General features: G+C 44.2%; 1 protein-coding gene across 1 annotated transcript in view; it reads right to left on the reverse strand.

Moving 5' to 3' along the window:
- The window catches only part of BRF1 (BRF1 RNA polymerase III transcription initiation factor subunit), a 268,924-nt gene that overhangs the window by 226,848 nt on the left and 18,189 nt on the right, over positions 1-23,887 (reverse strand). Inside the window, exon 2 of the mRNA XM_050952602.1 lies at positions 18,251-18,331. Within this exon, the coding sequence (XP_050808559.1) occupies positions 18,251-18,331 (81 nt within the window). The remainder of the gene's footprint in view (positions 1-18,250; positions 18,332-23,887) is intronic.

Below are 23,887 nucleotides of genomic sequence, written 5' to 3' on the forward strand. Positions count from 1 at the left end.
TACTTTTTGTTTCCAGGATTGGGAACAGAGAGGGAGTTTCACTCTGTTTGGATTCACAGAGCTTGTGTCTGTGTATCTCTCCAGGAGCACCTGGAGGGGGGAAGGGAAAAAGGATTATTTCCCTTTGTTGTGAGACTCAAGGGATTTGGGTCTTGGGGTCCCCAGGGAAGGTTTTTCAGAGGGACCAGAGTGCCCCAAAACACTCTAATTTTTTGGGTGGTGGCAGCAAGTACCAGGTCCAAGCTGGTAACTAAGCTTGGAGGTTTTCATGCTAACCCCCATATCTTGGACGCTAAGGTCCAAATCTGGGACTAAGGTTATTACATGGTGTGCAGCTGGTGGGAGATAGACAGAACCCAGAAGCCAGTAGAAATATTATATTTTTCTTTTCTCTGCTAAGGGCTTTTTAGCAGAGAGAAGCAGTTGGTTTTAAAAGGGAACCAGAGAGAATTTTTTTTTCTGCTCTCTCTGGCAGTTTGTGGCTTGCATGTTAAGCGAGAAGCCATTCAGAACCTGTTAAGGGTCTTTTGTCATGCAATAGCCCTCCCATTAGGAGGCAAGACCAGCACTTATAGGCATGCAAATAAAGTGGTTTTTCTGGTTTCCCTTCATTGAACATTAGCTAGAGAGAGAAAAGGACAAAAAACACTGTTGCTAGGCAGACTTCAGGAGGCAACAGAGAACCTGCAGTTCAGAAGATAAACACCGGAGGGCACCCCAACACAAGAAAACAGGAATCATGACTTCTAAGGCAAAAATTGAGGCCCAAGAGCAAGTCAGAAAAGCTGAACACAGGCGACAACTGGAAATAAAACAAACAGAGATGGAAATAAGAGAAAGAGAAAGAGAGGCGGCCCACCGCCGAGAAATGGAAAAGCACCAAAAAGAAATGGAAAAACAACAAAAAGAGAATAAAGAGAAGGAAAAACAGAGAAAACATGAACTGGAGTTGGCAAAAGCTGGGCTGCATGTGCCAGCCAACCCTAACAACCCGGCGCCAAATATTGCTCCACAGCACAGGAAATTTCCCACCTACAAGGCAGGTGATGACACCGAGGCCTTCTTGGAAAATTTTGAAAGAGCCTGTCTTGGGTACAGCATTCCCGAAGACCAGTACATGGTAGAATTGAGGTCACAGCTCAGTGGACCTTTAGCAGAGGTGGCAGCTGAAATGCCTAAGCACCAAATGAATGACTATAAACTTTTTCTAACCAAGGCCAGATACAGGATGGGGATAACCCCAGATCATGCCCGTCGGCGTTTCAGAAACCAAAAGTGGAAACCAGAGGAGTCATTTCCCAAACACGCCTACTACATTGCAAAAAACTATGAGGCCTGGCTAACAGGAAACAACATTCAAACCTTAAAAGAACTAAACCTCCTCATACAAATGGAGCAGTTCTTGGATGGTGTTCCTGAAGACATCACACGGTACATACAAGATGGACACCCCAAGAATATCGCTGAGGCGGGGGAGATTGGAGCCAAATGGATGGAACTGGCAGAAAGCAAGAAAGCTACTGTCAAGGGGAACGATTACCCCAGGGGGCACACAGACCATAAACCCTACAACCGAGGACAGCCAAAGACCCCACATACCACCCAAGTAAAGCCACAGATACCCTACCCTTCAACCTCACCAGTCTCCAGTAACTCACCTCGGCCCAGTAACCCATCAGATGGAAGATGCTTTAAGTGTAATGAACTGGGACATATCAAGGCCAAGTGTCCCAAGAACACCATGCAAGTGCAATTCATTACACCACCATCACACCAAAGATCCCCAGGCCCGGATGCCTCTCAAATACCCTTGCAGCGAAGGGAAAATTTGAGAGTGGGCGGAAACAAGGTTACTGCGTGGAGAGACACGGGGGCACAAGTGTCAGCTATCCACCAATCCTTCGTTGACCCCAAATTCATCAACCCAAAGGCCAAAGTTACAATTTACCCCTTCATGTCACAAGCTGTAGACTTGCCTACAGCTCAACTGCCTGTCCAGTACAAAGGCTGGTCAGGAACGTGGACTTTTGCAGTCTATGACAATTATCCTATCCCCATGCTACTGGGGGAAGACTTGGCCAACCAGGTGAGGCGGGCCAAGAGAATGGGAATGGTTACACGTAGCCAAACCAGGCAAGCTTCCAGACCCATTCCTGTTCCTGAGCTGTCCACAGAGGCCCCGTCTGTGTTACCAGAGACCCAGACAGAGGTAGTGGACCCGGATTCCATGCCTACCACTGAAACAGCCACAGCATCTCCAGTCCCAGGCCCGGAACTGGAACAGCAACCAGCACCAGCAAGTGCAACCACATCTTCAAACTCAACGCCAGAGGGCGCCAGCGAGCCACAACTGGCAGAAGCAAAACACAACCATACCCAAAAGGCTCAGCCAGAGCCTGAAATACCCTCAGGTGCACCAGCGCAGAGCGGTTCACCAGCAACGGAAACAACCCCATCACCTACATCGCTTCCAGAGGGACCAAGCCCAAGTCCACAGTCTGAGGAAGAACTGGTGACCCCAGACTCAAGGGAACAGTTCCAGGCTGAGCAGGAAGCGGATGACAGCCTTCAGAAAGCTTGGGCGGCGGCACGGAGCACCCCACCGCCTCTCAGCTCTTCTAATCGATCCCGGTTTGTTATAGACCAAGGACTTCTATACAAGGAAATTCTTTCTGGTGGACACCGGGAAGAATGGCAGCCGCAAAAACAGTTGGTGGTTCCAACTAAGTACCGGGGGAAGCTCTTAAGCTTAGCCCATGATCATCCCAGTGGCCATGCTGGGGTGAACAGAACCAAAGACCGGTTGGGGAAGTCCTTCCACTGGGAGGGGATGGGCAAGGACGTTGCCAAGTATGTCCGGTCTTGTGAGGTATGCCAAAGAGTGGGAAAGCCTCAAGACCAGGTCAAGGCCCCTCTCCAGCCACTCCCCATAATTGAGATCCCATTTCAGCGAGTAGCTGTGGATATTCTGGGCCCTTTCCCAAAAAAGACGCCCAGAGGAAAGCAGTACGTACTGACTTTAGTGGACTTTGCTACCCGATGGCCAGAAGCAGTCGCTCTAGGCAACACCAGGGCTAACACTGTGTGCCTGGCCCTAACAGACATCTTTGCCAGGGTAGGTTGGCCCTCTGACATCCTTACAGATTCAGGGTCTAATTTCCTGGCAGGGACCATGGAAAAACTGTGGGAAACTCATGGGGTGAATCACTTGGTTGCCACCCCATACCACCATCAAACCAATGGCCTGGTGGAAAGGTTCAATGGAACTTTGGGGGCCATGATACGTAAATTCATCAACGAATTCTCCAATAATTGGGACCTAGTGTTGCAGCAGTTGCTGTTTGCCTACAGGGCTGTACCACATCCCAGTTTAGGGTTTTCACCATTTGAACTTGTGTATGGTCACGAGGTTAAGGGGCCATTACAGTTGGTGAAGCAGCAATGGGAGGGGTTTACGCCTTCTCCAGGAACTAACATTCTGGACTTTGTAAGCAACCTACAAAGCACCCTCCGACACTCTTTAGCCCTTGCTAGAGAGAACCTAAAGGATGCTCAAGAAGCGCAAAAGGCCTGGTATGACAGACATGCCAGAGATCGGTCCTTCAAGGTAGGAGACCAGGTTATGGTCTTGAAGGCGCAACAGGCCCATAAGATGGAAGCATCATGGGAAGGGCCATTCACGGTCCAAGAGCGCCTGGGAGCTGTAAACTACCTCATAGCATTTCCCAATTCCTCACTAAAGCCTAAAGTGTACCATGTTAATTCTCTCAAGCCTTTCTATTCCAGAGACTTACAGGTTTGTCAGTTTACAGTCCAGGGAGAGGATGCTGAGTGGCCTGACGGTGTCTACTACGACGGGAAAAAAGACGGTGGCGTGGAAGAGGTGAACCTCTCAACCACCCTGGAACGTCTGCAGCGGCAACAAATCAAGGAGCTGTGCACTAGCTTCGCCCCATTGTTCTCAGCCACCCCAGGACGGACTGAACGGGCATACCACTCCATTGATACAGGTAATGCTCACCCAATCAGAACCCCACCCTACCGAGTGTCTCCTCATGCCCAAGCTGCTATAGAACGGGAGATCCAGAACATGCTACAGATGGGTATAATCCGCTCATCTACCAGTGCATGGGCATCTCCAGTGGTTCTGGTACCCAAACCAGATGGGGAAATACGCTTTTGCGTGGACTACCGTAAGCTAAATGCTGTAACTCGTCCGGACAACTATCCAATGCCACGTACCGATGAGCTATTGGAAAAGTTGGGACGTGCCCAGTTCATCTCTACAATAGACTTAACCAAGGGGTACTGGCAAGTACCGCTAGATGAACCTGCCAAGGAGAGGTCAGCATTCGTCACCCATGCGGGGGTGTATGAATTCAATGTCCTTCCTTTCGGCCTTCGTAATGCACCCGCCACCTTCCAAAGGCTGGTAGATGGTCTACTAGCTGGACTGGGAGAATTTGCAGTTGCCTACCTCGATGATGTGGCCATTTTTTCTGACTCCTGGCCCGAACACCTACTACACCTGGAAAAGGTCTTTGAGCGCATCAGGCAGGCAGGACTAACTGTTAAGGCCAAAAAGTGTCAAATAGGCCAAAACAAAGTGACTTACCTGGGGCACCAGGTGGGTCGAGGAACCATAAACCCCCTACAGGCCAAGGTGGATGCTATCCAAAAGTGGCCTGTCCCAAAGTCAAAGAAGCAGGTCCAATCCTTCTTAGGCTTGGCCGGATACTACAGGCGATTTGTACCACACTACAGCCAAATCGCTGCCCCATTGACCGACCTGACCAAAAAGACCCAGCCAAATGCCGTTAAGTGGACTGATGAGTGTCAAAAGGCCTTTACCCAACTTAAGGCAACGCTCATGTCTGACCCTGTGCTCAGGGCCCCGGACTTTGACAAGCCATTCCTAGTAACCACAGATGCATCTGAGCGTGGTATAGGAGCAGTGCTCATGCAGGAAGCAACAGATCACAACTTCCATCCTGTCGTGTTTCTCAGCAAGAAACTGTCTGAGAGGGAAAGTCACTGGTCAGTCAGTGAAAAGGAATGCTATGCCATTGTGTACGCCCTGGAAAAGCTACGCCCATATGTTTGGGGACGGCGGTTCCAACTACAAACTGACCATGCCGCACTAAAGTGGCTTCATACTGCCAAGGGGAACAACAAAAAACTTCTTCGTTGGAGTTTAGCTCTCCAAGATTTTGATTTTGAAATTCAACACATCACAGGAGCTTCTAACAAAGTAGCTGATGCACTCTCCCGTGAGAGTTTCCCAGAATTCAGTAGTTAAAAAGTGTTCTTAAAATGTAGAAGTCTGTTAGTTATATACTTAGGAGTATATGTAAAGGTGTATGTGTTGTATTAATCTGTTTATTTTCAAGTTCTAGAAGGAAATCGCCGCCAGTGAGCTTCCCCACTGTCTGCAATTTGGGGGGCGTGTCATAAACAGATAGCTAAGGGTTAATGTCTCTTTCACCTGAAGCACCTGACCAGAGGACCAATCAGGAAACCGGATTTTTTCAACTTTGGGTGGAGGGAATTGAGTGTCTTTGTCTTTGTTTTCCGTCTGCCTGCTTTCTCTGAGCTTTGGAGAAGTAGTTCTACTTTCTAGTCTTCTGTTTCTAAGTGTAAGGACAAAGAGATCAGATAGTAAGTTCTATGGTTTCTTTTCTTTGGTATTTGCATGAATATAAGTGCTGGAGTGCTTTGATTTGTATTCTTTTTGAATAAGGCTGTTTATTCAATATTCTTTTAAGCAATTGACCCTGTGTTGTATCATCTAATATAGAAAGAACATTTGTACTTATTTTTCTTTCTTTTTATATAAAGCTTTCTTTTAAGACCTGTTGGAGTTTTTCTTTACTTCAGGGAAATTGAGTCTGTACTCACCAGGGAATTGGTGGGAGGAAGAAATCAAGGGGAGATTTGTGTGTTGAAGTGGCTAGCCTGATTTTGCATTCCCTCTGGGTGAAGAGGAAAGTACTTTTTGTTTCCAGGATTGGGAACAGAGAGGGAGATTCACTCTGTTTGGATTCACAGAGCTTGTGTCTGTGTATCTCTCCAGGAGCACCTGGAGGGGGGAAGGGAAAAAGGATTATTTCCCTTTGTTGTGAGACTCAAGGGATTTGGGTCTTGGGGTCCCCAGGGAAGGTTTTTCAGAGGGACCAGAGTGCCCCAAAACACTCTAATTTTTTGGGTGGTGGCAGCAAGTACCAGGTCCAAGCTGGTAACTAAGCTTGGAGGTTTTCATGCTAACCCCCATATCTTGGACGCTAAGGTCCAAATCTGGGACTAAGGTTATTACAGGGATAGCTACTCACAGTGAAACGCTCTGGAAATCGACGCTAGCCTCGGTACATGGACGCACACCACCAAATTAATGTGCTTAGTGTGGCCGCGTGCACTCGACTTTATACAATCTGTTTTACAAAATCAGTTTATGTAAAATCGGAATAATCCTGCAGTGTAGACATACCCTGACTGGAAAGGCTTGAAAGTCCCAGGACTGTGGTATATAAATATACATGTAAAAAAAAAAAAAAAAAAAAAAAAAAAACCACCGTTGAATCAAAGGGTGAGCTGATTTCAGCTGCAAACCTCTCTGTCAATGAGAGAACACATTTATTCTTTTCAGACCAATGGTGCTCACAAACTGCAAAAAAATTAGATTTTACTTCATAGGCTGCCAATAGAGACAAGAAAAAGTTTTTCCAATCTGTGGGAAAATATTGTAGTTTGGGCATACAGCTCATTGCTTTTCTATCAAGATACACTGTTGAAAAACATTGCACTGACATCACACAAAATCAAAATCTTCACCACCCACAAAACAGCAGGGAGGCCACAGAAAAGCATCATCCCCTCTCCCTTCCTCTCCCTCCTTGTTGCTCCTGGACACATCACTCTGCAGTCTCCGGAGACAGATGAAGGAGCAAGGTGAGTTCTCTACCTTGGGGGAGGGGAGGCAGGGGGACTTAGTGGAGCTTGGACTTCAGCCTTGGGGTGGTTGGATGGTGCGGAATTAGGAGACTGGCTGCAAACTAGTGCTCCAGCCTCCAAACCCTGGCTGCACAGAGGGGGCTCCAATCCCTGGCTCTGGCCGTGTGGTGCAGACCCCCAACCTCATCAGTGGCTGCTGGCCCCAAGTGCTGATCCCTGTCCATGCGCTCCAACCCCCAAGCCCTAGTCACTGACCACAGATGCCGGCCCCAAGTGACAACCCTCAGCTCCAACAGCTGCTAGACCTGGGTGCAGATCCCCAGCACTGGCCTTGGGCCTGGCGGGTGCTAGCTCTGGATACCAACCCCTAACCCTGGCCGTGTGGCAGCAGACACAGACCCAAAGCACCAGCCCCAAACCCCGGGGGTGGCCAACAACCTGTCGCGCACTCTGACCTCCAGCCCTGGCCACTGACCCCAGGCATTGCTCCTGAATGTCAACCCGGGTTTCGGCAGGTGCTGACCATGGCGCCAATCCTCAGCCCCAGACACAAGCCCCGGGTATAGATTCGCAGCCCTCATCACACAGCAGCAGGCACCAACCCCAGGCTCCAGCAAGTGTTTGCCTTGGATGCCACCTTCCAGTTCCGGTCGCACAGCAGCAGGCTCCAGTGGGTGCTGGCCCTGGACACTGACCCCTACCCCAACTATGCAGCAGCAGGAGCAGACCCCAAGTGCTGACCCTGGGCCCCACCAGTTGCCTCAGTACAAAGCACTGGGCCCCCAGAATGGATGCTCTGGAGTACCAGGCCTCCTGCAGACTCAGGCTCAGGATCTTCCACAGCAGCATTCTTATTTGCTGTGGTTCCAACTCCCAGACAAATCTCAGTCCGACAAAGGCCCAGCCAGCCACTAAGCTATCATCTGACCCGATTTAGTCCTACCCACTCAGGTGTGGCAGGTCTCTTCTCCCCTTAAAGAGGTCACTCTGCAGTTTCTGCAGCAGATGCATCACCCCATCCAGCAGCCATTTTGGCCCATGCATTTGACATGTATACTCAAAGATCTATGGCCCCATCCCTCCCCAAAAATCCTTTGCATGCTGCCACAAAAAGGGCCCAACAGAGTACACCTCTGAAGTGTGTAAAATGTGAAGTTCCCTCTGTACACTCCCTATGCCCTCCTCCCCATGCAGTAGAATCACTCTAGTCCTGTATTAGTGGCCTTTGGCCAATACATACCAATGGGCATGGCAGGATATAACCCAGTGAAAGCATCCTTATATCATTCAGCTCAAGTGCCTCAAGCTCATTCAGTGAAGTGAACTTAGAGTACATTTTCAAGGTGTCAAGTGAGGAAGGAGGGGCTGCTATGGAATGTGGTACATACAGATGAGATTTTTCTTCCAGAAATTATGAGTTACTTTGCCTGTAAAGTCATCTGTCACATCTCAAACACATATTAAAAAAATGCTTATGGATCGTCGTCATGCCATGCAGCACATTACCGTTCTACTGAACAAGTGCTTCTTCACTAGCTATCTCTGCTCATAAGCCATTAGGATGTGTTAGAGGGCCTCTTATAATATGGCCACCTGAATAACAGTTCACTGTATAAAACAAGTGGACATTTTAAGCACTCTGTATGCAATACATGACTTCACATTTACAGTCTCTGAGTAGTTTAATGTTAACTGTTCTTTTAAGTACAGTTTCATCCAAGTGCATTTGCTATTAGTAATTTGCCAAGACAAATGGTGCACATCTAATAATCTAAAGGCAAAATGCTATCAATTTAATGGGAGTTTGGCTAGACTTAAAAACTGCTTTATGGTTTAAAGTAGAAATGATTTTATCATTATACAAGAAAGTACCATTGCATTCAGCTTGGATATAAAACCTAAATGATAGAGCTGAAACGTTTGATTGAGTAGGAATAACTTACTAGCCACAGTACATTACAGTGAATTATATGAATAGTGTTAAATATGGATTTTTATTTTCATAACAAAATCAAGCTGGAGACACACAGAAAACTTATAATATTACAGCAATGCACGTTAAAGTTATTTTCTGAACTCACTCAAGAAATCTTTCCCTTCAAAGCTAAAATTATTTCATTTTAGGAGCTTGTTACAAAATACAGATTACAAACACAAGAGATTATTTTGGGAGGGGAGACGAAGAAGAGGGATTATGTGCAGTTACCTACTTTCCGGCAGGATACAAAACTATTAAGAGAATCAGGCTTATGAATAACCCAGTCTAAATTCATCTGATTTGAATGGTACTGTATAAAATGGCTGTTTTTTTAAAAAAGTGTCAGCCCACCAGGTATACTATCTCGACATAAAGGATCTTCTTGAGACAAGTTCCAGTTACCTACAAGCCATTTTTTGAAAGAGATTCACTGTCAATGAATTCCTCAAAATGTGATACATATTGTTCTAGTCTAAGTTTTGTATCATACGGACACACATATCTTGTAAGTTAAAAGAGAAGATTTTTTAAAAGGAGCCTGAAGTTTGGTGTTTGTAAGTAAGAACATTCACAAGCAAGTACTTTAGAATTAGCTCACCCTTCAAAAGAAAGAAGCTAAGATTGGTGTTTCCCCTGAGGCAACTGTTATCTTACTCTAGCCAAATAATGAACTAAGGGCTGGTCCACACTACGAGGGGGAAATCGATCTTAGATACGCAACTTCAGTTACGTGAATAATGTAGCTGAAGTCAAATATCTAAGATCGGATTACTCACCCGTCCACACCGCGTGGGATCGATGTTCGTGGCTCTCCTTGTCGATTCCGGAACTCCGTTGGGGTTGATGGAGTTCCGGAATCGATATAAGCGCGCTCGGGGATCGATATATCGCGTCTAGATTAGACGCGATATATCGATCCCCGAGCAATCGATTTTAACCCGCCGATACGGCGGGTAGTCTGGACGTAGCCTGAGAGAGAGCAAAGAGGTAGTAGGAGAGAATAAAGAGTAAAAGGAAAGAACTGTCAATAGTTTCTTCAATTCAGGGGTCAAAACTGGGCCAGCTCACACTGGCTCAGCAAACCAGTATTTTATTTTTTTGGAGACTGCATCACAGTCTTCAGATTTTATTTTTTAAGTATAATCCTTACAGTAGCAAAGAATCTTCAAAATATGAAAAAAAGTGTAAATCAATAGAGATGTCGCTTGAGTCTACACAGAGCCTGAAACAATAACTCTGGCAGATGTGAACTGCCCCATTTCAATTAACTATTTCCCTGCTTGGAGGGGAGGGGTGGCGCGGAGGAAGGAGAAATTATGTCAGAATTTAAGGACGGAAGGGAGAACCAGATCATCCAATTTGACCTCCTATATATCACAGGCCACCAGATGTATTATGAAGCAAATCTTGTTTTGGGATCTCAGGAGAGTAGGTGGGTGTGACTGTATGCAGAGTTTAGGGGAAATACAAGTGAGAGGGTCATCACTCCCCTTTGCACAACATAGGGGTTAAATTATCTCCAGCAGACGTAAATCTTTTTGACTTGACATATCAAGATATCCTAGTTCTCCACATTAAAAAGTTATGGGACCAATCAGCATGCAGAATGATCTGAAAGCATGTCTGAGTCAAGTATCATTGCAGAAGTCTCATAGAAGTTAGAGGAGTTGTGCCGATTCAGCATCCTTTTGATACTTAGAATATTCAAACCAACCAACATTTAATCCAGCAAAAAAAGTTTTAAAATAAGTTTGACAATGATAAAAACAGGTGAAAAAACTATTTCTAGAATATAGAAAAAACAGAATATAGAAATAATATTTCTATTAAGATTATCCTGAGAAGATAATCTCGCATGATATTCTTATCGATAAACTAGGCAAACACAATTTAGATGGGGCTATTATTTGGTGGGTGCGTAACTGGCTGGATAACCGTACTCAGAGAGTAGTTATTAATGGTTCCCATTCCTGCTGGAAAGGTATAACAAGTGAGGTTCCTCAGGGGTCTGTTTTGGGACCGGCTCTGTTCAATATCTTCATCAACAACTTAGATGTTGGCATAGAAAGTACGCTTATTAAGTTTGCAGACAATACCAAACTGGGAGGGATTGCAACTGCTTTGGAGGACAGGGTCATAATTCAAAATGATCTGGAGACAAATTGGAGAAATGGTTTGAGGTAAATCAGATGAAGTTTAATAAAGACAAATGCAAAGTGCTCCACTTAGGAAGAAACAATCAGTTTCACACGTACAGAATGGGAAGAGACTGTCTAGGAAGCAGTACGGCAGAAAGGGATCTAGGGGTTATAGTGGACCACAAGCTAAATATGAGTCAACAGTGTGATGCTGTTGCAAAAAAAATAATAATAATAATATAAAAAAACCATGATTCTGGGATGCATTAACAGGTGTGTTGTGAGCAAGACACGAGAAGTTATTCTTCCACTCTGCTCTGCGCTGGTTAGGCCTCAACTGGAGTAGTGTGTCCAGTTCTGGGCACCGCATTTCAAGAAAGATGTGGAGAAATTGGAGAAGGTCCAGAGAAGAGCAACAAGAATGATTAAAGGTCTTGAGAACACGACCTACGAAGGAAGGCTGAAAGAATTGGGTTTGTTTAGTTTGGAAAAGAGAAGACTGAGAGCTGACATGACAGCAGTTTTCAGGTATCTAAAAGGGTGTCATCAGGAGGAGGGAGAAAACTTGTTCACCTTAGCGTCTAAGGATAGAACAAGAAGCAATGGGCTTAAACTGCAGCAGGGGAGATTTAGGTTGGACATTAGGAAAAAGTTCCTAACTGTCAGGGTACTTAAACACTGGAATAAATTGCCTAGGGAGGTTGTGGAATCTCCATCTCTGGAGATATTTAAGAGTAGGTTAGATAAATGTCTATCAGGGATGGTCTAGACAGTATTTGGTCCTGCCATGAGGGCAGGGGACTAGAATCGATGACCTCTCCAGGTCCCTTCCAGTCCTAGAGTCTATGAATCTACAAGATGCTGGTTTATCAAACAGGTACTTTTTTAAAACACCACTCCCTCTTTTCTCTACACCATTCCCTCTTTAGTCCTCTGACCCTTCTTACCTTAGTGTGTTCCTCCACCAGTTTCAGTGACAGTTCCAGTGTTCACAGTTATTGTGCATCCCCCGTTATCTGGCTCTCCTACCAAACTGGGAGCTCCAATCTACAGAGCTACAGTTTGGAATCATGTATTTAGATACTGTTCTTCAAAGTCTTAAAAAAAAAAATGACAAAAGTGATTCCTCAAGAAGGATCTGAAAGAAAGGGTAGTGGCCCTTCCGGTCAGGTCACCTGGGTGAGCTCCATACACGAGGGGTAGCGTACAAGGTGGTGTAGACATACTTGTGCAAGAAGCTGGTGAGGCTGGTGTCATTGATTTAGCAGGGACAGGAGGGCAACAACAAGAAGGGAAAGAGTTGTGGTGGGCCTGGAAGGAGAGTAAAGGGAGCCTAAACTTGCTAGAGAAAACAGGGAGAGCCAGCAGAGCTATTAAGCAGTTCTGTTTTGGCCATGTAATGAGGAGATACCCCGAAAGAGAGGTCAAAAGATAGTGACACTGATGCAGGACTGGAGTGGAGTAGTAACTCACTAGAGAAAAGCAGATTGGGGAAACAGTAAAAAGATAAGATCACTCCAAGAGACAGAATGGACCAACCCATCAAATGAGAGGCTAAAAGACTGACCATACAGACAGGAGGAGATCGAATGAGAAAGCTCTAAGTCAATGACAGGAGGAGAAAAAGGGAGGCAGATAGCATATCTTCAGCTATCACTGCTTGTTTTTTTGTTAAATAAAAGAAGTGTCCTTTATTTCTACTCCTTTCAACACATTTCTTCATCCACAGCAGTCTGCCAGTAATACTGGTACAGGGCAGAGCTCTCTGTAAATGCTTAAAATAAGCCAGGTGTACCAAGATCATAGTAACGGCAAAACAGTAAATTTCCAAGTACAAAAGAAGAGAGACAAAAATGAATTCCGAGAACTTCTGCAAAAGTTCCTTATTGTTTAGCCATGAATATAAAAAAAATCCATTACCTACGTTAATATTCATAACAGGAATAAGCAGAACAATTACTGGCTTAAAGAAAGGAGTAAAAATACATTTCAGTAGCCCAGAAGTTACATTAAATATTAAACTGTACATAGCTACAATCCTCAAACTTCAGTTTACTGGAACTCAAGTATCTATGCCTAGATTAAAAGTATTTAAAGATATAATTATGCTATTGACCACCTTTCCCATTTCCCCTTCTTTCTGACCACTGAAGACTGCATGAAAGCATCAGAGCTCACAGACACAGTTGGAAGTAATTTGTTCTTGAATCTGATATGGATATAGCAAGAGCAGATTGCCTGCAAGGAAACAAGAACAAACCAGCTATTTAAAGAGATTACGTAATGTAGTGTAGAGTTGCAAAATGAGATTTAAAGAGACAAGAGTCCTGAATTTCGCTACTGTAAATAAGTAAGTACTTATAAAGCCCATCCAACACAAAAGGGATTTCAAGAAGTTCAGCAAACAAGAAGTCACTGTCTTTTTATAAAAAGAAAATCTTATTGATGGTTCTCCCTCTCAAGGTAGAATACATTTGATCCAGTTTAATTAAGTGGACTGCAATTATATTAATACTTTATATCTAGCTCTTATTCCTGTTTGGTGGGTAATGGCATCATTTAAGTGGCTTCACTTCTTCTAATGTAAAATCCATTAATCGAATGCTGAGATACAATTCTCACCTCACAGATGTGCAGATTTGGAAAATAAATGTCAGATTTGAATAAAAATCACTTTTGAGGTCTTGAGTACCAATAAGAAAGGATATACATCTTTCTTGTTGATCTTGTGTAACTGGGTATTAAATGCATTAGCAAAGTACGGTATATTATAAATGAAGCTCTGGTATGCAGATATTGACAAAGGCAATGAATTTCATATCTATCATTGGATTAATATTTTTGCATATATAAATAGGACTGAAGTTTTATAACTAAAGCTACTTCCTGGGTAAATAAACACAAGTATCTTTAGGTTCATCAAAAACGGCCAGAAGATATGACCCACCATGAACTACTGTTGAAAATAGAAGGAAAACAAGCAGCTAAGGCACAAACGATGTGGGAGGTGAACTCTGTCTACTGTACATACAATTGAGCCTAAATTTTTCAGGCCTGAGACCTTTCTTTGGAAGCTAAATGAAACAAACAAATCAAAAAATATTGCAGGAAAAGCCCAGAACTGCTAAATTGCATGTGTCTGATGCTTCACTCCTTTGTTCTTCCATTTGAGGGCTGTGAAGAGCCATCAGTTACCACATACAAGTATTTAAATGAAAAACTGCTTTTTACCAAGTTCAGAACAGTCTATAACCACAACACTTACACAAATGATAGCCAGAGTGCACAGCAACTTATATTTTGCTACTATTTGGCTTATTCCAACCACTATACAAAGTGATTAAATTAGATCCAGTGGGACAGTCAGCCCTTTTGTAACTCCACTGAAAACAGTGAAATTACAGCAAAAGATGAACTTGGTCCAGCATCAGTTTCTATTTTTAGTAGGCTGCTGTCCTATTGCTGGATTTTTCCCTACATTATGTAAAACGTACAGTATTTTTGCCAGTCATGCCAGAATTCTCAGACTACACAGCTTGGGTCATATTCTTCCTAGCTGCTCTAGAATACACTAGGTGACAACCTTTAGAGTTCCTTGAGTTCCACAACCTGTCTGCTTCCCATGGAAGCATCTTCTCTCTGGCAGCACTCTTACAGAGCAGAACCAGAAACAAAAAATTGAGTATTTACACTATTAAAAACAGCAGTGCACATCCATGCATGGAGAAACACTAGCATGTAGGAACAAATCCATCTCCCAGGAGGTATCTGAAATAATAAAAGAAAACATTCATGCTTCTGTCGCAATCTCAATAACAGCTTATTTCACCAGGCCATTTGCAACTAGATAAACTTCACAAATGCAAACTTTATGGGATGAGTGTACAACTCAATTACTACAAATCTATTTAATATTCCTTCTTCAAATTAACAAACTATAGCACCCAAGGACAAGAACACTGTGCTTTTTTTAAAAGTCATGTACCAATGACTTCATATTTTCTAGGCAATGAACATTCACCACACTTTTCTTTAAACAATGCAAGGTAATGTAAATGATTAGGCCACTATCAGTGTAGATGCAATGATAAAATCAAGACTAAGAGCACATGCTGACAGGGAGAGATTTTATAACTTTGCTCCCATAGCTCAGTTTGTCATTATGGATCCTGCAGAACTCAAAATACACCAGGCAACCTCCTTCTTAGGCAGAAGCAAAAAGAAGGGCCTTACCAACCAGGACAGATACATGAGGACTACAGACTGTTCTTGTAGTGTCTTAGCAAGCACACTGCTGTGCACACTGAGGAGGAGTTTCTCACAGACATGTTGGCAGCTAGCCAGATGCAAACTTGCTACAGAGATTGGAGTCCAAATCCCTTTTCTTGAATAAAGGAGGATACATGTGATGGAGCAGAGGTAAGGAGACTATGGATAACCCCAGTCTCCAGAGTAAAATATTGACTGTTTTAAAACTATTCAACGGAAAGTTTCAGTTTAGATAACTACAATTATTTGGTGCAAGACTGGAACTCTGAAGTAGCATAAAATAGGGAGGATCATAGTTACGGCCCTACCAAATTCACAGCCATGAAAAACAAGTCACGGACTGTGAAAACTGGTCTCTCCTCCTCCCCCGTGAAATCTAGTCTTTTGTGTGCTTTTACCCTATACTATACAGATTGCACAGGGAGACCAGCGTTTCTCAAATTGGGGGTCCAGACCCAAAGGGGGGAGGTCACAAGGTTATTTTATGAGGGTCGTGGTATTGCCACCCTTATTTCTGTGCTGCCTTCAGAGCTGGGTGGCAGGGAAGCGGCAACTGTTGTCCAAGTGCCCAGCTCTTAAGGCTGCGCCCTGCCAGCAGCAGCACAGAAGGGTGGCAAAATACCAGACCATGCCACCCTTATTTCTGCGCTGCTGTCTTCAGAGCTGGGCAGCCAGACAGTGGCGGCTGGTGACAGAAGGCCTTGCTCTATAGGCAGCAGCACAGAAGTAAGGATGACAGTACCATCCCATTCCATCCTTACTTCTGTGCTGCTGCTGGCAGCGGCTCTGCCTTCAGAGCTGGGCTCCCAGCCAGGAGCTGCCACTCTCCAACTGTCCAGGTCTGAAGGCAGCGCTTCCATCAGCAGCAACGCATAAATAAGGGTAACAGTACCACAACCCCTCTGCCACAATAACCTTGTTACACCTCCCCCCCAACTCCTTTTTGTATCAGGATCCCTACAATTAAAACACCGTGAAGTTTCAGATTTAAATAGCTGAAATAATTAAATTTACTATTTTTAAAATCCTATGACTGTGACATTGACCAAAATGGACCGTGAATTTGGTAGGGTCCTATTCATAGTGAAGAGGTTCATCACACAAGTGGCCAGTACACACACAGCTCCTAGGGTGAAGGATGCTCAGCATTATTTTCAAGCAAACCTTTCATCCAATTCAGGAGCTACATTGTCAAATTCCAGAGAGCAACAGCCAGTTCTGCTCAGCACAACACATAGCCTCAGAGAATAACTGAAAAATAGAAAGTACTTTCTAGGTTCTAAGGACTCCCAAAAAAGAGGAGGCTAGTATATTCGAAGAGTAATTATTTTTTTCAGTATTTTACTTTTCTACAGTTAACGTTACAAATATTGTCAAGTAGACAGTTGTACATAAAAGCCACTTTGTTTAAAACTTAAATATCTGTCCAAAATTAATTTTTAGTTAACGTTTATTCCTTCACATAATTAAACTTCACTAACAAAAATTATCTTATTGACAAAATTTTCAAAGTCTCATGTAACTTTGGGCCAAATTCTGATATTGTTGCTCACACTGAGTAGCACTTTACTCCACTGTTAGCCCCACTAACATGGTGTATGGTACTATTCAGCAAGAATAAGGGAAACGTAATCTGGCCCTATATCAAATTACTCTACAACTATTTATTTGTGCAGATTAATGTTATCCTTCCTGTTTGTATGTAGGCACAATTTTGGCAATCAAGATTTCCTTTTCTAGAATTGTATGTGTAAAAGCCTCTACTCAGGAAAAATATCATTTATTTTAAAATACACTAAGAAATTAGGATGATTGGTAAGATATTGATGGAAGCCCACCCACATCACTTTTTGAGTGTCTTAATGTGACAAAATTCAATTAGCTGTCACCTCAAGAACATAAGGCAATACTGTTGATTAGCCAACAAATGGCAATGTATATCTGTGGATAAAAAGTAACAGCATCTAAAACTGTAAGACTATTCCATTTATAAATTAAAACCTCTTTCACTGATTAAAAAATTCAAAGGGTAATTTTCAATTATACAAACAACATTAAAATGTATACTATGAAAACATTGTGTTTTTAGGCTTGCATACCTTTTCTCTTATTTATACTCTCTTTGGAAGCTTGAAATTGATTTCTTCTCCCTCTCCCTCACCTCCCCAATTACAGTTTTTTATTGTAGGTATATTTGAATAAGTCTTAATTTAAAACTGTATGAAAATAAAAGCAGTGAAACACATGCTTGGAAATAAATGTGCATAAAGCACTTCAAGAACTTTGCAAATTGATAAGATAAAAAGGTACAGTACGCTATCAGCTAATAAAAAGTACAGTGGACCTGCCAACCTTGAAAAAGCCCTTTTAAAATACTGTCAAGTGCCATTATCATTTATCCAACAACTATATGATCTCATAAGGCAGATTTATAATAATCCTACAAGAGCACAATGTAAAATCAGCAGTAGGGAGAATTACAGACTTGTCTACTCTACAGAAAATAGTTATGCAAGGGGTTGAGGTCACTTTCAAAACTAAAAATTAAACATCAGTCATAGAATATCAGGGTTGGAAGGGACCTCAGGAGGTCATCTAGTCCAACCCCTTGCTCAAAGCAGGACCAATTCCCAACTAAATTATCCCAGCCAGGGCTTTCTCAAGCCTGATCTTAAAAACTTCTAAGGATGGAGATCCCTCCACTTCCCTAGGTAACCCATTCCAGTGCTTCACCACCCTCTTAGTGAAAAAGTTTTTCCTAATATCCAACCTAAACCTCCCCCACTGCAACTTGAGACCATTACTCCTTGTTCTGTTATCTGCTATCACTGAGAACAGTCTAAATCCATCTTCTTTGGAATCACACATATGTTGAGCTAAAAATCATACAAACAACAAGACTAAAGTTTGCAAGTACCATTCTGAAACGTCTGTGCTCGCGATTCCTTTCCCAAATTGACATGGAATCCTCCTCCTAATGTTGGTGTTTTACCGGCACCTATGGGGGGAGAAAACAAAAAGTAACAATTATCAGATACAACTAATGCATTAAAATAGATCTTACAATGCATCCCTTTCATTCAATATTTTTACAATGCATGATGGGCCAAAATTATGGTCTGGTAAAGGTGGTAACATAGGGATTTGAGGAGTGAAAGGCGTAGCACATAGAATAAATTGCACTGAGTTTTTCTCCACAATCTCTCGCCAGGGCTGCTCCAAGGTTAGCTAGTGTAACAATGTGCCACCTCTTACTGCAGAAAGAACATTAAGTCATAATCTAGCCCTCAATTGTAAAATCTCTCTCACAGTAAACCACAGAACAATAGCTCATTTATATTCTTTGGGAAACATTAAATCAGGCCTGCACAACTCGTAAAGAGGCAAGGGCCGCATTACTCCAAAGAAAACAGCTGAGGGCCGAAATCCCACTGCCCCACGGAAACACCGCCCCCCCCCAGCACCTCCCGGCCCCGCTGAAACACCCCGCCCCAGCACCACCCAACCCTGCAGAAAACAAACTCTCCTTCCCCAGTGCCGCCCCAGAGCTATGGGCCAAAAAGGAAGGTTGGGGGTGGGGAGGTGATACTTGATTTTAAATCAACCAGGGGCTCCCAGCTGAAGAGGTGGCTGGGAGCCCTCAGGGGCAAATTAAAGGGCCTGGGGCTCCGTGGCTGGGGGGAACCCGGAGCTTTGCGGGGCTGGGGCAGGGATTTAAAGTTCCCAGAGTTCCTGCCGCTGAGGGGAGCCCGAGCCCTTTAAATCTCAGCCCCAGCCCATTCGCTGGAACCGCGGCCAGACCAGAGCCCTTTGAATCCCGGCCGCAGCTGGGATTTAAAGGGCTCTGGGCTGCCTGCTGAGCGCCGTGCGCACGGGATTTAGAATCCCCCCGCGGGCCGCACAGTGATGCTCCGCAGGTCGTCGTATATGTTGTGCAGGCCTGTGTTAAATACTGGATTTTAATAGCTAAACATCTACATTACAGAACAGAAAATGCGGTCAGCATGCAAAAGGTTCTGTGTTAAGGCTAGTATATACACACCGTGTACATTGAAACAGCTGCAATACAAGTCAAGCACACATACTGTAGATTGGGTTACAGAATTGTATGTCTGAAATGTAGAGTCGATGAAGCAATTCAGGTATTAAAAAAAAGGAGATGGAAGGTTAGAAAGTAACAAATCTCAGCAGACTTGGAGCCCTTATCTACTCTACCAGGGTAAGTCGACCTAAGTTATGCAACTCCAGCTACATGAATTACTCTTCTCATTCCAGTACAGTACCGGAGTTGATAGGAGAGCAATCTGCGGTTGATTTAGCGGGTCTTCACTAGACGCACTAAATCAACCCCCAGTACTTCGATCACAGCAGCGTCAATCCCAGCTAAGTGTAGACAAGCCCTCAGATTCACTCTTACCTTGCTAAACTAGCATATCCTAAGGAACGGTTGCTGCACTGAGTGGCTTTAGTGTGAGCAGGCTCCTTGAAAACAACAAGAATATTCACAAGAGTAAGGGTTGCACAACTGGCCCATAAACTATTAGTGATGAACAAGTAGATCCTTTCACAAAAGATGATTTTTTTTCAAAAATAACCATAAGGTTAATGTAACGGGTTGGACCCCTTGGGAAACCACCTGATGTGCTGAAATACCACTGAGTCTTCCTGTTCCGCCAACATGGGCCCCCTTTAACTTGTCTTTCTGAGCCATGCTATTAAAGCCTCCTCTAACACACACACAGGCAGGGCCACATGCAGCTGCAGATCAGCTCTGGGAAGACTCAGCTTATGGGACTTGCTTCAGCACTCCCATGTCCACTTCCCATGGAGTGCAGACCCAACGACATATTATGAAATTCACCCACTCCCTCAATGTGAATAGTGATGTGCACACTTCTTGCCCTCCTTGTTAAAATTACAGAAACTGGGTTTAATAATAAACAAACCAAATTTTATTAACTATAAAAAAGATTTTAAGTGGTAAAAGAGCTAACAAACAGAACAAAGCAGATTACTAAGCAAATAAAATCAAACATGCAAACTAACCTAGTTTCACTAAAGAAATTGGTTACCGTAGTGGGGCGGACTGCTCCACTCTCTGAGAGTGTGGGCTGCAGTAGGTCACTGCGCCTGCGTAGACAGGGAGCCAATTAGGGAAGGGCTTATTGTGAGCCAATCAGGGCCCAGAGTGGAGACAGCCAATCAGGGCCAGGCTCAGCCCTATAAGAAGGCTGCGGAGGAAGAGAGCAGGCAGTTTGTCCCAGGCCTTTGAGAGGGGAAGGTCGGTCTTCAAAGGTGGGAGACTAGCACCATGGACAGTGCAGTGTTGGCCAGGCTCGAGGAGCAAAAGGGAGCTGTAGCCTGCCATTCTGCAGGCCCTGAAGGGAAGGGCCTAGCGGGTGCAAGGGGCCATAGGGTAAGCAGCCCAGGGAAGCAGACCGATGAGGGGAGAGGAGGAGGGCAGTGAGGCTGCCGTCAGAGGGTCCCTGGGCCAGGACCCAGAGTAGAGGGCAAGCCTGGATCCCCCTCTTCCCCACTTCATAGAATCATAGAATATCAGGGTTGAAAGGGACCTCAGGAGGTCAACTAGTCCAACCCCCTGCTCAAAGCAAGACCAATTCCCAACTAAATCATCCCAGCCAGGGCTCTCTCAAGCCTGACCTTAGAAACCTCTAAGGAAGGAGATTCCACCACCTCCCTAGGTAAGCCATTTCAGTGCTTCACCACTCTAAGTGAAAAAGTTTTTCCTAATATCCAACCTAAACCTCCCCCACTGCAACTTGAGACCATTACTCCTTGTTCTGTCATCTGCTACCACTGAGAAAAGTCTAGATCCATCCACTTTGGAACCCCCTTTCAGGTAGTTGAAAGCAGCGATCAAATCCCCCCTCATGCTTCTCTTCTGCAGACTAAACAATCCCAGTTCCCTCAGCCTCTCCACATAAGTCATGTGCTCCAGCCCCCTAATTATTTTTGTTGCCCTCTGCTGGACTCTTTCCAAGTTTTCAACATCCTTCTTGTAGTGTGGGGCGCAAAACTGGGCACAGTACTCCAGATGAGGCCTCACCAATGTCAAATAGAAGGGAACGATCACATCCTTCCATCTGCTGGCAATGCCCCTACTTAAACAGCCCAAAATGCCGTTAGCCTTCCTGGCAACAAGGGCACACTGTTGACTCATATCCAGCTTCTCGTCCACTGTAATCTCTAGGTCCTTTTCTGGAGAACTGCTTCCTAGCCATTTGGTCCCTAGTCTGTAACAGTGAATGGGATTCTTCCATCCTAAGTGCAGGACTTTGCACTTGTCCTTATTGAACCTCATCAGGTTTCTTTTGGCCCAGTCCTCTAATTTGTTTAAGTCCCTCTGTATCCTATCCCTACCCTCCAGCGTATCTACCACTCCTCCAAGTTTAGTGTCATCTGCAAACTTGCTGACAGTGCAGTCCATGCCATCCTCCAGATCATTAATAAAGATATTGAACAAAACCAGCTCCAGGACTGACCTTGCAGTACACTCAGCCACTGGCCATAGGGAGTGGCCATCACAGACTATGCCAGATTCCTGACAAGAGGGATTAGACTTTGGGGTGTGTGGTTAGACGTGGTGGCTGGGGCATAGAGAGACTGCTGATCAACCTCCCCCCAAAAGGGGGTGTGGATGGACTAAGGGGCACTGCCAGATGGCAGTGGTCCTGGAAGAAGACGCCACGAGTTGGGAGCAACACGGGTCCACACACCAATCAAGGGCGAGATGACGGATGGGACACCACCACAAGGGGGCGCTCCACTGGACAGAGCTAATTCCCAGCAGGAGGTGCCAGTTGGTGAGTCCCAACTCCATTACAGTTACAAATAGTATTTCTCATCCTAGATATTGTTGGAAGCAGTTTGCAAAATTTCTGTGGTTCAGAGTTCCAGTTATATTCCTTTTCAGACCTAACCCCTGTCTCAGTCTGGACTCCCCTCAAGCTTCCCTTTTGCAGTTTTTTCTTCTTGAGCAGAGAGGCCATGGAGAGGAGTCTTGTTTGCCTTCCTCCCAACCCTTAAATGGGGTTTACATAAGGCGGGAGTCCTTTGTTTCCCAAACTTGACCACCCTTCCCTTACAGTGGAAAGTTACAAGTCGTCACAGGTAATGTTTTAGTATCATCAGGTGACAAGACCACCTGACTCTGTAGGATCACAGCGTCCATGAGTCAGTGGCAGTACAGAGCATCCACAGGAAGGCCAAGCTTTTCATAGTCCATTGTCCTCACTGATGGGCCAACCACCCTGTCTGGCTTTTCCATTGTTGCATCTGAAGTGTTAGTAGTAGGCATCACCCAAAGTAGCTTAGCTGAAATACAGATACATAGTCAATATTCCTAACTTCCGATACAGAAATGATACAGGCATACAGATTGGATAATTGCATTTGAGAAATCACAACCTTTCCAATTATATCTCACATGAGCTATCTTGCAAAGGTATCTCAGTTATGTCATATTCATATCATAAGTATATTTTCAGAAAGAATATGGAATGACATGTCACAGTTACCTCAAACAAAAAACCTGGAAAATATCAACTTTAACAGCAAATCAGACCAAAATGCGAAAATCTGTAGTACTGAAAATGTATGCTGTTAAGTAGTTAATTATCTGAAGAATATTTTGGACTCCAATAGTCTTTTCTTTAAGGTGAGAAAAGGAGAATATGATATGTTCCTATCAACTCCCACCCCCCATTCCTCCAAAATTAATGGAGCTACATTCTTCCATCTGAGTACAGCTGTACAAGATACTCTTTAGAGCCAACCACCTCTCTACAATGAGACTCTAGCTAATGAGATACTTCCCTCCTTTACATATCATCTGGAAATAATTCCAGGCATTCTCTCCCACACACGGGCTGAGTATGATACCTCGACAATAATGTAAGTTCAAGAAGTGAAGAACTGAACTTGGATCCCAGATTGTTTCAGTCACATGGAAATATGCTGCACTGCTACTGACTTGCTGGGATAGTGCCCACTCTTAAACGCTTAAATTAAATTAGTTGGAAAGATGCACCAAAGAGAAGACAAAAAGTTAGAGAACACATTCCTATGAAAGCTTTCTAGACAACACTTTTAAGCTTGATTTTCCATACAAGGGTATACAACCCTTTGAATCTGGTCAGGTTTTCAATACTCTCCACTCACCATGGTGACAAACCAACTTCAACAGCTTCTTCTTTAAGGAGTTCCTTTCAGCCAAATACTTCAAAGGCTCTAGATGTGGAGGCTCCACAGTTTAACTGTTACAGCTCACAATCCTCATTAAGGAACCAAAACACTCACCATGGCCTCTGACTCCCGAAGTGTCTGTCTCTAACCTCACTGTTCCCTCCATCTCAGACTGCTGTGGAAGATAATACATCTCCTTTCCATTCCCATATATACAAAATGGCCAAATCCTTAAATGCTCTAAAACAAACTGATTAGCTATAAAGGACACGGCTTTCCAAAGCAGAGTGTTCTAGAGCAGTGGTTCTCAACCCTTCCATCCACTGTATCCCTTTCAAGAGTCTGATTT

The sequence above is a fragment of the Gopherus flavomarginatus genome, chromosome 5, assembly GCF_025201925.1.
Source record: "Gopherus flavomarginatus isolate rGopFla2 chromosome 5, rGopFla2.mat.asm, whole genome shotgun sequence".
NCBI lineage: Eukaryota > Metazoa > Chordata > Testudines > Testudinidae > Gopherus > Gopherus flavomarginatus.